The 12,975-nt window shown below is 23.1% G+C and overlaps 1 protein-coding gene across 2 annotated transcripts in view; it reads left to right on the top strand.

Annotated features, from left to right (window-relative positions):
- Nucleotides 1–12,975, top strand: part of LOC117174927 (peptidyl-alpha-hydroxyglycine alpha-amidating lyase 2-like) — a 61,750-nt gene that overhangs the window by 39,884 nt on the left and 8,891 nt on the right. Inside the window, exon 5 of one of the 2 annotated variants that reach the window (XR_004467405.1) lies at nucleotides 1,704–1,805. Coding sequence is in view for 1 of the 2 variants with exons in the window: in XM_033364383.1 (XP_033220274.1) it covers nucleotides 1,704–1,919 (216 nt within the window). In the remaining variant the exon portion in view is untranslated. Of the gene's footprint in view, nucleotides 1–1,703; nucleotides 1,920–12,975 lie in introns of those variants that run through there. The other variant, XM_033364383.1, reaches the window with a different exon arrangement.

Raw genomic sequence — 12,975 nt, 5'->3', positions numbered from 1 at the left:
GCTAAGACCTGCGATGTTCAAAGTTCTCTTGTACGCTTCTCTTTTTGCTTTTTGGGCAACCTGAATTTCATCATTCCACCACGCATCACCAGAAATTCTTCCTACAACTGCGGTACCGCACACTTTGATCGTACATCTAACAAGGATATCCCGTATCATTGTCAAGGCGCCCTCTATATCTTTGTTTTTGATACGGTCCTCCCATGTTGCCCTATCTATGCTTTCGATTATCTTATTTTGGAAATCTATTCGCACATCCAGTTTCTGTAGGTTCTCAATTTTGATTCGCGTTTGTTTTGCTTTCTTGGGTCTCTTTTTTCTCCAACCCCGACCTAAGTTAATTTTTGAGATCAGAAGGTAATGATCAGTATTGCATTCAGGATCCCTCATGACTCTTGTATCTTTGACTAACTCTCTTAGTCTTTCATCCGCAACAACAAAGTCAATTATACTGCGGCTATTTCCTTTAGACCAGGTGTACATGTGGATCGTTTTATGCATAAACCAAGTATTTGTAATAAACAGACGCCTTTCTAAGCATAGACCAACTAATTTATCTCCGTTATAGTTTGTTCTTGGATCCCCAAAATTACCTAATACTCTTTCTGTATCCTGATTTTGGATGCCCACCCAACCGTTCATGTCTCCTAGTAGAATTATTCTTTCCCCATGTTCGTAGATGCTTATTGTGTCATTTAAAGTGTCCCAGAAGGCGTCTTTTACTTCTCTAGGATCACTATCAACCGGCGCGTAGCATGCTATGATAAATAGTCTTCTGATTCCTACTTTCATTCTAGCCCACAGCAGTCTGGGAGATAAGAAACCATGATCTCCGAGATGCTGCTTTGCTCTTTCATTCAAAATGAGACCTACTCCTTGTTTACCATGCGATTCACAGTCTACTCCTGACCATATTTCAAATCCGCCTTTCAACACGCCGTTTTTTACGTCTTTAGTTTCGCATCCCTTTTTCTTTGTTTCGGGCACACATAAAATATCTAGTTTCTTCACGCCCATAGTTTCACGCAATTCTGTTACCTTGAGATCATTTACTCCCCTAGCATTCCAAACACCCACTCTCCATCCGTCGCCTGAAACATGACCTTTAGATTTTCCGTGTCCATGCCTTTTGTCATTAAAAGTTCCAGTCCTTTCCGAGGCTATTTTGTAGTTTGACTGTTAATAATTTTAAAAGTGCTTTGAATGTTTTTAACAGTTAAAAAAAATTTCAACGGATTTTTTAGGGTCTCAAAGATTTAAAGAAATTTTTCAACATTTTTGGCAATTTATTGAAATAGATTTGTATTTCACCCTGAAGTATTTCACCCTGTCAGTAAAAATTCAGGTAATTTAAAAAATGAAATTTTTCGGCCTTTTTAAGCGATTTCTATTTTTCTTCAAAAATTCAAATTAACAAATAAACGGTTTTTATCATGCATGGAATTTTCTCGACTAAATTTTTAGTTATATACACTTCCCGAGATGGTAATAAATTTATTTTCTAATTGTTAATAACACTAAAAAAATTGAAATTGCAATTAAAAGTATTCTTTAACAAACAAAAAAAATAGCATCGGAAATTGAGTTTTTTGTTGCTTAAGTTTTCAAGTCTCCTAAAACGAAGCTTCTAGTGAGACTTTAGGATACTTTTGGTAGCTTTTTCATTTTGTACTTTTGTAACTTTACATTATTTTCTCTTTCAGGTAGAAATAATCCATCAAAGCCACCTGTATCTGATTTAAAACTATCAGGAAATTCAGCTCCTGATTATAAAACTGCACCTTTACCAATTGATATAAATAAACCATCTGATAAGTCATCTTCGAGTTTCTTAGGATTTTCTCTCGTCATTTTTATAGTCGTTTTAATCGTGATCTGTTTAATATTAGCAGCAGTTGTGACAAGATGTCGAAAAAGAGGTAGATTATTCCACTATCGGGATGACACGGTTGAATTTACAAAATTGATGCAAGATAATGAAGAAGATTGAATGTTTAGATTTTTTTTTTAATTTTAGAAGGCATGGATGGAATTTTTTTTGGGACGACTGAAAAATCCCGAAAAATAAAATTCCCGACACTGTAAAATTCCTGAATTAGAAAATTCTCGATTAATCAAATTCGAGAATAATAAAGTTGCCGAAAAATAAAAATACCGATTTCAAAAATTCTCAAATAACAAAATACACGAATAATAAAATTACCGAAAAATAAAAATAACGAATTGGAAAATTTCCAAATAATAAAATTTTCTAATAATAAAATTTCAGAATTATAAAATTCCCGAATTGTAAAATTCCCGAATAATAAAATTCTCGACAGTTTATAATATTACCGAATTGGAAAATTCCCGAATAATAAAATTCGCGACAGAAAATTGCCGATTTATAAAATATCCGAATTGGAAAATTCCCGAATTTCTACAATTAGAATTTTTTATAAATATATTTTATTGATTACAAATACAACATTAAGACATTAGTTTAAAAAATATTTTTAACATTAAAAATTTCGAAGCTTATTTCTTGAATTTTAAATAGCAATAATTTTAAATAAAATATTTCTATGTAACGCATGTTTTTTTAATGTTCACAGTATTTGAAAAAATACAAAAAGCATTCGCAAAAATAAAATTTTTAATTAATATATATATATATATAAATTTATATTTCGAGTCTGTTCGAAAAATAAATTTATATACAATAAAAAAACATGCGTTATCTAGAAATATTTTATTGAAAATTATTGCTATTTTTAATTAAAAAAATAAGGTTGGAAATTTTAAATGTTAAAAATAATTTTTGAAACTAATATCTTATTGTTGTATTTGTAATCAATAAAATATATTTATAAAAACTTCTAATTGTTAAAATTCGGGAAATTTCCAATTCGGATATTTTATAAATCGGCAATTTTCTGTCTGGAATTTTATTATTCGGAAATTTTCAAACTCGGTAATATTATAAACTGTCGTAAATCTTATTATTCGGGAATATTCGAATTCGGGAATTTTATAATTCTGAAATTTTATTATTCGAGAATTTTATTATTCGGCAATTTTATTATTCGCAAATTTGATTATTCGGGAATTTTACTGTTTCGGGAATTTTATTTTTCGGGATTTTTCAGTCGTCCCTTTTTTTATTACAGGAACCGGTGATTTTTTTTATAATTAATAATTGACTATAAATTGCCTCTTTTGATTTTACTTTATTTGTAAAATAATTTAGAGATTCACTTGTTTTTTTTTCTATTTTTAAGATAGTTGTCGCGCCAAAAATCAAGTCTGGAAAACAATGTTTTCTATTATTTTAGGAATTGAAATGATACTTTCAGTCATGTCTTATTAAGATTGTCACTTAAATATTTGTTGAAATTAATTTAAAGAAATAATTAATTATATAAATATATAATTAATTATTTAAAAAGCGAATTTTTTTATTTCTATTTAAAAGAAACAATTAAAGATAAATTGTTTAATTTATTTAAATTTTAATAAATAAAAGAAAAACAAGAAATAACTTACCTGAAAAGCTTGGCATTTTTAGGGAATTTTTATATACCTGAAAAAAACTTGATAATATCAGGAAAGTTTTTTTATAAATCATGAAAATATTTCGAGAAAGTTCTTCAATTTTTTTTAGTCGTACTATCAAAGTAAATAATGTTTCTTCATTTTTAAAAGTAGCTTGATATTCCTGGATTTAACTATTTTGTTTGAAATAAATTTTTTTAAATTAATTTTCTTAACTGAATATTTAACCAGATTTAACTATTATATTTTAAAAAAATGAATCTTAAAAATTGATCTTTTTTGTTGAAAATTCAATTATTCGGTTCAAAATTCGTCTTTTCTAAGGTAAATTAATTCTCTCGGTTGAAAATTCTTCTTTTTTTTCTTAACAAATTTAACAGATTGGTTAAAAAAAAATTTCTCTCTTGACTGAAAAATCTTCCACAGTTAAAAATTCGTATATATAGTTAGAGCTATAACTAAAAATTAATGTTTTTTTTTTAAATTAAAATTGAACTAGTACGGTTAAATTTATACTTTAGTTTTATATATAAATGTTTTAGTTAAATATTTGTCATTTTAATTAAAAATTTATCTCTGAGGTTCAACATTGAACCATTTTTTGAAAATTCTTCTTTTTTTTTTTGGTTTCAAATTAATTTTTTTAAATGAATATTTAACCAGATTTAACGTAGCTTTAAAAAAATGGGTCTTTTTACTGGAAAGTCTTTCTCAGTTAAAAATTCGTATATTTTGTTTGAACTATAATTAAGAATTGATGTTTTTTAAAAATTAAATTCGAAATATTTGGTTCAAATTTAGACTTTTTTGGAAAAAAAATTTTTCGTTAAAGATTCGTCATTTTAATTAAAAATTCATCGATTCTGTCCAAAATTGAAATATTGGGTTAAAAATTCTCCCTTTTTTTTTGGTTGGAAATTAATTTTTTTTATTGAAAATTCAACAGTTCGGTCTATAATGGAGAACTAATTTTTTTTAAATCAAAATTAAACTATTTGGTTTAAATTTAGACTTTTTTGTTAAGAACAATTTCTTTGTCTAAAGATTCGTCATATTAATTGGAAATTCATCTCTGAGGTTCAAAATTGAACTAATTTGTTGAAAATTCTCTGTTTTTTTTTCAAATTAATTTTTTTACTAAAATTTTAACCAGATTTAGCTTATATTTTTGGCTGAAAATTTATCTTTTTAGTTTAAAATTAAAATGTTTGGTTCAAAAGTCGTCCTTTATAGGGCAAATTAATTTTCTTAGTTGAATTTTTTTTTAATTTAACTGTTCGGTTACTAAAATTTTTCTCTTTTGACTGAAAAATCTTCCTTAGTTAAAAATTATTATTTTTTGGTGTTACTATAATTGAAAATAAATTTTTTTAAATAAAAATCGAATTATTTGCTTTAAGTTTAGACTTTAATGTTAAAAATATTTTTTTTTCCCCAAGATTTGTCATTTTAATTGAAAATTCATAGCTTCAGTCCAAAATTTAATTATTTTGTTAAAAGTTCGTTTTTTGTTTTGATTCGAAATAAATTTTTCTACAGAAAATATTTCTATTACAGTTGAAACTTCAACTATTTTATTGAAAATTCTTTTTTTTTTGGTTAAAATTAATTTTTTAAACTTAAAATGTAAGCAGATTTAGTTTACATTTTTGGCTGAAAATTCATCTTTTTAGTTTAAAATTTAATTTTTTGGTTCCAAATTCATCATATATAGGGTAAATTAATTTTCTCGGAAAAAAATTGTTTTTTTTCGGTAGAACTATAATTGAGAATTAATTTGTTTAAATTAAAATCGTGCTATTTGGTTTTAATGTAGAGTTTTTTGTTAAGAATAATTTTTGTTGTTAAAGTTTCGTCATTTTTTTTTTAATTCAGCCCTACGGTCCAAAATTAAACTTTTTTATTGAAAATTCGTTTTTAAACAATTTTTTTTACGGTAAATTTATCTATTCCAGTTAGAACTTTAACTATTTTCTGGAAAATCCTTTTTTTTAGTTGGAAATTAATTTTTTAACTGAAAATTTAACTAGTCTATTTTTTTTAATTGAACTTTTTAGTTGAAAATTTAAGTGTTTGGTGTAAAATTCATGTACTTTTTTTAAAATTTGACATTTTTGGAAAAAAATTAATTTTCTTGGTTCAAAATTCATCTTTTTGCTTAAAAATTCAATATTTTGTATGAAATTTTTTCTCTGCACTGAAAAATTTTTCTTTGCTGAAAACTCGTGTTTTTTGGTTGAAATATTAACTATTACATTTTTTTGAGAATTAATATTGTTTTAAAGAGCATTTAAGAACTTGGTTGAAACTTTTATTATCTTGTCAAAATTATTTTTTTTTTAATTCATCGTTTGGATTGAAAATTGTTCTCCTTGATCAAAACCTGAACTATTATGTTGAAAATTCGTTTTTTTTTATTATTCAAAATGTATGTTTTTTAGTTAAAAATACATTAATTTACTTAAAAATTCATACATTTTTTTAATCAACATATAGATATTTACAAAGACTGAAAAAAATATTATTTATTGCTCTGAGTCGATTATTTTAAAATATTTGAAATATTTTAGAAATTCTGATAAAAGAAAAAATTCCTTGTTGTAAGAAAAGTTTCATTTTTACAAAAATAATTATTTTAACAACAAATTTTGTGACTGATTTTTTTTAAAATGCTTAAATTTGTATAAATCATGGAAAAGTTTTTTCAAAATTAAATCAGCCACAGAAAAATTTACTTTCAAAACTGGGGACTGTAGAATTGTAAAGAATATTTTTCCTGAAACTAAAAAGCCATCATTAATTTAAAATTCAATATTTAAAAAAAAATTTGTAAGAAGCGATAGCAATAAAAAATTTAATGTGCAAGAAATATTGTTAAAATAAGATTTGTTGTTAGTTAAACCAATTTTTGAAATAAAAATATTTTTTATCTGAAAAGACATCAACAGTAATTTTTTTTTCTTAAAATTATAGAAAAACTATTTTTTTTCAGATATCTGATTTTTGGCACAATTACGATAATATCTGTGTTGCTTGCAATTTTTATTCTGTATATTATGCACTTGTGTATGCATTTTTCGTATCAGATTCTGATTTTCCTTCTTGAACTTATATTATTTTTTTGGTTGCGAAATTGTAGCTACCTAGTAAATTAAATTGTTTGCGCTTCGTTGTTATTGCCAAAGACGATAATTTGCAGGGTGTTCGCTGAACGATAAAAAAAACAGAAAATAATATTAAATTTATTTTTTGACCCGGAATTTTACTTTAAAAATGTTACGTTTCAGGTCTTCATTTTTAGGCGTAAATTTTCAATTTGAAGAAATTGAAAATGCATTTTTTAAGACTTTAGCAATTAAAAGATTATTAAAAATTGAACATTAATTGATTTTGCAAGACGATTCTGAATCTGTTGAAAATTAAACAGTTTAAAAATTTTAATTTTAAAAACGGAACTGTTTCCAACTAAAAAAATTAGCAGTTAAACAAAAATTTAAATGTCTGTTTGAAATTTTGTAAACTTTTTTTAATCTGAAAATAATTTGCAGTTAAAAGATTCATAATTAATTAACTTATTTTAAAGTAAAAAAATACATATATAATAATAGTAATTTTAAATTTATATATGACAGAATAGGACAATGAATTCAAATTTCATAAATAAAATGAAATACAAAATTGTATTGCAAAGGAAAAAAATATTACCGAATTTGAAAATTTTAAATAATAGAAAATTCCTTAAATAAAATGACCAAAATTATGAAATATCTAACACTGTTAAATTCCCAAAACTGAAAAATTTCCGAATTTAAACAATTTGAATTTTTTAAAATAAATATTAGTACGGACTGAAAAATTCGGAAAAATAAAATCGCTGAAAAATAAAGTATTGGAAATAGAAACTTAAAAAATTCCGGAAATATAAAAATCTGAAATTGGAAAGTTCCCGAAAATGTTTATTATATTGCCGAATTTGACAATTTTCTATAGAAAAGTGCCGAATTATAAAATATTGACACTAAAATTATAAAGTTCCCGAATTTACAAAAAAATAAATAAAAAATAGTCTTTAAATAATATTATTTACTTGTTAAATGTATAATACTAAAACATTTTGATTAGAAAGAAATGAAAACATTTTTTTATTATTTAATTTTTAATAAATAATTAATATTTATTGCAAAAAAATGTTTCTTGATTAAATTGTGATATTTTATAATTTGTCAATTTTCTGTCGGGAATTTTCAATTTAGGTAATATTGTAAGTTCCCAGAAATTTTTTATTTAGAAAATTTTTTCGGGAATTGTACTATGTCGGAAATTTTATTTTTTTTTCGGATTTTTCAGTCATCCCCTAAAATATTCCGTTTGGAAGTTAAAGTGTTAAATTTTGATATATAAATAAAAATTAAACAATTAATAATTTTAAATGACTACAAATCAAAATAATTTAATTTTTAATATAAAAAGAATTCATTTTTCAGGAAAATCAATAGTTTAACTTGCAATTTTTTCAAATTTAAATTTCTTAAAATGGCATAATTTTTAAAATCTTATAAATTTATTTTTTCCGCGAAAAATCTATGAACTGCTTATTTTTTTAAAGTTGTAAAATTACCAAAATAATATTCTAAAATTTTCCGACCAGAAAAAACTTTGTAATTTTAATTGTTTTAACATATGTTAAAATAACTGCTTGAAATTAATTTTTTGACAAAAAATTATTAAAAATTTTCTTTAGAAATTTTGAAACCTGTTAAAATCTTTAAAAAGCTGCAATTTCGAAATCTTCAAACATCGACATATTGATTATAAATTTTTTAAATCGTCTCTAATATTAAACAATTAAACATTTTAAAAAATTTTAAATACCTCCTTACATGTTTTAAAATTTTCCTCGAATTAAAAAAAAATTCAAAATGAAAACATTACATTGAAATATTTCAAATTCTTTTTTCACAATTTTAAAAATCTTTTCAAATGATAAATTTTAGAAAAAAATAATCTTAAAATTAATTTTAAAAATAACAAATTATTTTATATTTTTCTGATATATTAAAAACCGTTTCGTTCGTTTTGTTGAAATCTTCCAAAATCCGAATGATAAAATTCCCGAATCTAAATAATTAAAAAAAAATGGTTTTCATAATAAAATAACAAATAAAATGCAATTATTTTATTGATTATAAATATTTGTAATTTCATTTTTTATTAAAATTAAAACAATTTTTTAATCTTTAACATTCGGGAATTTTTCTAATTCAGGAATCTTTAATTGTCGACCATTTTTTATTTTCAATATTTTTTTTCCTGGAATTTTACAGTAATTGAAATTTTTTCTCGTGATTTTTCATTCTCTAAACTGCTAAATTCCTGAAAGTTTTAAATCTATAATTTTATAGTTTAACGGTATTTAATTGAAAAAATGATCAATTTAAAAGTTGTAAAAAAATTCCGAATTAAAAATATTGTATTTTTCAATGTTGAACGTTTAAAATTCAAATGAGAAATTTCCGAATTGGAAAATTACCAAATAATAAAATTCTTGAAATTTTATAATATTATGGAATTTAAAAATTCCCGACAGTAAATAATTCCTGAAATAAAATTAAAAGAAATCTAAAAATTTCCAAAAAGAAAACATCCGAATCATAAAATTCCCGAATCTAAATAATTTAAAAAACATGGTTTTCATACTAAAATAACAAATAAAATGCAATTTTTTAATCTTTAATATTCGGGAATTTTTAATTGTCGACCATTTTTTTTTCCTGGAATTTTACAGAAATTGAAATTTTTTCTCGTGATTTTTCATTCTATAAACTGCTAAATTGCTGAAAGTTTTAAATCTATAATTTTATAGTTTAACGGTATTTAATTGAAAAAATGATCAATTTAAAAGTTGTGAAAAAATTACGAATTAAAAATATTTTATTTTTCAATTTTAAACGTTTAAAATTCAAATAAGAAATTTCCGAATTGGAAAATTACTGAATAATAAAATTCTTGAAATTTTATAATATTATGGAATTTCAAAATTCCCGACAATAAATAATTCCCGAAATAAAATTAAAAGAATTCTAAAAATTAAAAAAAAAACTTTCGAATGATAAAATTCCCAAATCTAAATAATTAAAAAAAAAATGGTTTTCATACTTAAATAACAAATAAAATAGAATTATTTTATTGATTACAAATATTTGTCATTTTGTTTTTTATTTAATATTAATACAATTTTTTAATTCTTGAGGTTAGGAAATTTTTAAAATTCGCGAAGTTTTTATTTTCCATTTTTTTTCCTTGAGAATTTTACAGTAATGGAATTTTTTCCGTGATTTTTCATTCGTTCCATTTACTGTTCAATTTTTATTACGTTGAATAAAAAAAAATCAGCTTCTGGAGCTCGAATTTTTTAATTTCAAAGACAGAGGCAAATTTTTGTGAGCCGGGAAAATACCGGGGAATCTTTTACTCGATTAGAACAGCCACCCTGCATTTTTAAATCTAATTTTAATAGTTAGTTCATATTTATTATTCCATATTTATGATTTTACGTTTATCTTTTAACTAACAAATTCTACTTTCACATTCCTTCTTTATAGACTGTTACTATATTATTTGTAAATTTTGTACAGATTTTTTTTTTTAATCTAGAAATTTTTATTATTGTCAAATTATGTTATTGTACATAGTAAAATATTGACTAGCAAATTGTCCAACAAATATTTGTGAATCTACACTGCCAGTTAAAAAATTAAATTTTCAGAATAAAAAAATTTTTTTTTAACTCAACAAAAATGAAAAATAATATTTACGAGTATTATTAAACAAACGAAAATATTTAAAATCAAGTACGCTTATTGCTACAGTTTTTTTTATAAAAAAAATGTTCTTAAATATATTTTTCTGGTAGTGTAGATTTCAATGAACCTACCTTTGTAAATTTTTACTTTCCGTCCGTAGAATACAAAATAAATATAATTTTCATTATTATTTTTCGTTTTATGATTTAATTTATTCCTTCCTTTACAATTATTTTTTTTCTGTAATTTTTTGTCTATGGTTTAAATTTTTAATATTTAAAATATATAAAACTATTTATTTTGGAAGAAAATTAATCTTTTCGGTTCAAAATTCACCTTTTTGCCTAAAAATTCAACATTTTGTTTGAGATTTTTTCTCTATCTTAAATGAAATATTCTTCGTTGAAAATTCGTGCTTTTTATTGATTCATTAACTATTACATTTTTACGTTGATGATTTTTTTATGAGCATTTAACAATTTGGTTTTTAAATTTTACTTTTTTGTTGAAAATTCATCATTTGAATTGAGAATTTATCTTTAGCCTAAAACTGAACTATTTTGTTCCAAATTCGTTTCTTTTTTTTTGGAAAATCTTTTTTTTTACCAAAAATGTATCTATTTCAGTTGAAACTTTAATTATTTTATTAAAAAATCTTTTTTTTTTGCTTGTTCAAATTAAAAATATTTGGTTGAAAGTTCTTTCCTTTTCGTGAAAAAAAATAATCGTTCTGGTTAACAATTCATGATTTGGCTTAAAAATTTTACAACTGGGTTGAAATTTTTTCACTCTCTTGACTGAAAAATCTTGCTTAGTTAAAAATTCTGATTTCTTTTTTGAACTATAATTGATTTTTTTTTTCATTAAAATCAAACTTTTTTGTTAAAAATATTTTTTTGGTCAAACATTCGTCATTTTTTTTTTAAATTCATCTTTTCGGTCCAAAATTGAACTATTTGGTTGAAAATTCTTCTTTTTTTTGGAAATTAGTTTCTTTAACTGAAAATTTAACCAGATCCAACTTATATTTTTTGGCTGAAAATTCATCTTTTTAGGTAAAAATTCAATTATTTGGTTCAAAATTCTGCCTTTTTAGGGAAAATTAATTTTATCGGTTGAAAATTCTTCTTTTTTGGCTTAAAAAATTCAACAATTTGGTTAACAAATTTTCTCTCTCTTGACTGAAAAATGTTCCTCAGTTAAAAAATCGTATTTTTTGATTGAATTATAAATGAGAATTAATTTTTTTTTAATTAGGATCGAACTATTTGCTTTAAGTTTAAACTTTTCTGTTCAAAAAATTTTTTTTGTCCAAGAATTGTCATTTTAATTGAAAATTCATAGCTTGGGTCCAAAATTGAACTATTTTGTTAAAAATTATTTTTTTTTGGTTTCAAATTAATTTTTTACTGAAAAGTTAACCAGATTTAGCTTATATTTTTGACTGAAAATTAATATTTTTGGTTCAAAATTCACCTTTTTGCCTAAAAATTCAACATTTTGTTTGAAATTTTTTCTCTATCTTAAAAAAAATTTTTTGCTTTTTTGAAAATTCGTATTTTTTTTATTGATTTATCAACTATTACATTTTTTCGCTGAGAATTTTTTTTATGGGCATTTAACAACTCTTCGGTCCAAAATTGAATTATTTTGTTGAAAATTATTTTTTTTTTACTGAAAATTTAACCAGATTCAACTTATATTTTTGGCTGAAAATTCATCTTTTTAGGTTAAAATTCAATTATTTGGTTCAAAATTCGGCCTTTCAAGGTCTCTTGACTGAAAAATGTTCCTCAGTTAAAAAATCGTATTTTTTGATTGAACTATAATTGAGAATTAATTTTTTTCATTTAAGATCGAACTATTTGCTTTAAGTATAAAGTTTTCTGTTCAAAAAAATTTTTTGTCCAAGATTTGTCATTTTAATTAAAAATTCATAGCTTCGGTCCAAATTTGAACTATTTTGTTAAAAATTCTTCTTTTTTTTTTCAAATTAATTTTTTTACTGAAAAGTTAACCAGATTTAGCTTATATTTTTGACTGAAAATTAATCTTTTTGGTTCAAAATTCACCTTTTTGCCTAAAAATTCAACATTTTGTTTGAAATTTTTTCTCTATCTTAAAAGAAAATTTTTTATTTTTTGAAAATTCGTATTTTTTTATTGATTTATCAACTATTACATTTTTTCGCTGAGAATTTTTTTATGTGCATTTAACAACTCTTCGGTCCAAAATTGAATTATTTTTTTTTACTAACAATTTAACCAGATTCAACTGATATTTTTGTTTGAAAATTCGTCTTTTTAGCTTCAAATTCAATTATTTGGTTCAAAATTCGGCCTTTTTAGGGTAAATTAATTTTATCGGTTGAAAATTCTTCTTTTTTGGCTTAGAAAATTCAACAATTTGCTTAACAAATTTTCTCTCTCTTGACTGAAAAATGTTCCTCAGTTAAAAAATCATATTTTTTGATTGAACTATAATTCAGAATTAATTTTTTTCAATTAAGATCGAACTATTTGCTTTAAGTTTAAACTTTTCTGTTCAAAAAAATTTTTTGTCCAAGATTTGTCATTTTAATTAAAAATTCATAGCTTCGGTCCAAATTTGAACTATTTTGTTAAAAATTCTTCTTTTT

This window comes from Belonocnema kinseyi, chromosome 6 (assembly GCF_010883055.1).
Source record: "Belonocnema kinseyi isolate 2016_QV_RU_SX_M_011 chromosome 6, B_treatae_v1, whole genome shotgun sequence".
Classification (NCBI taxonomy): domain Eukaryota; kingdom Metazoa; phylum Arthropoda; class Insecta; order Hymenoptera; family Cynipidae; genus Belonocnema; species Belonocnema kinseyi.
This window is presented reverse-complemented; position numbering and strand designations above follow the sequence as displayed.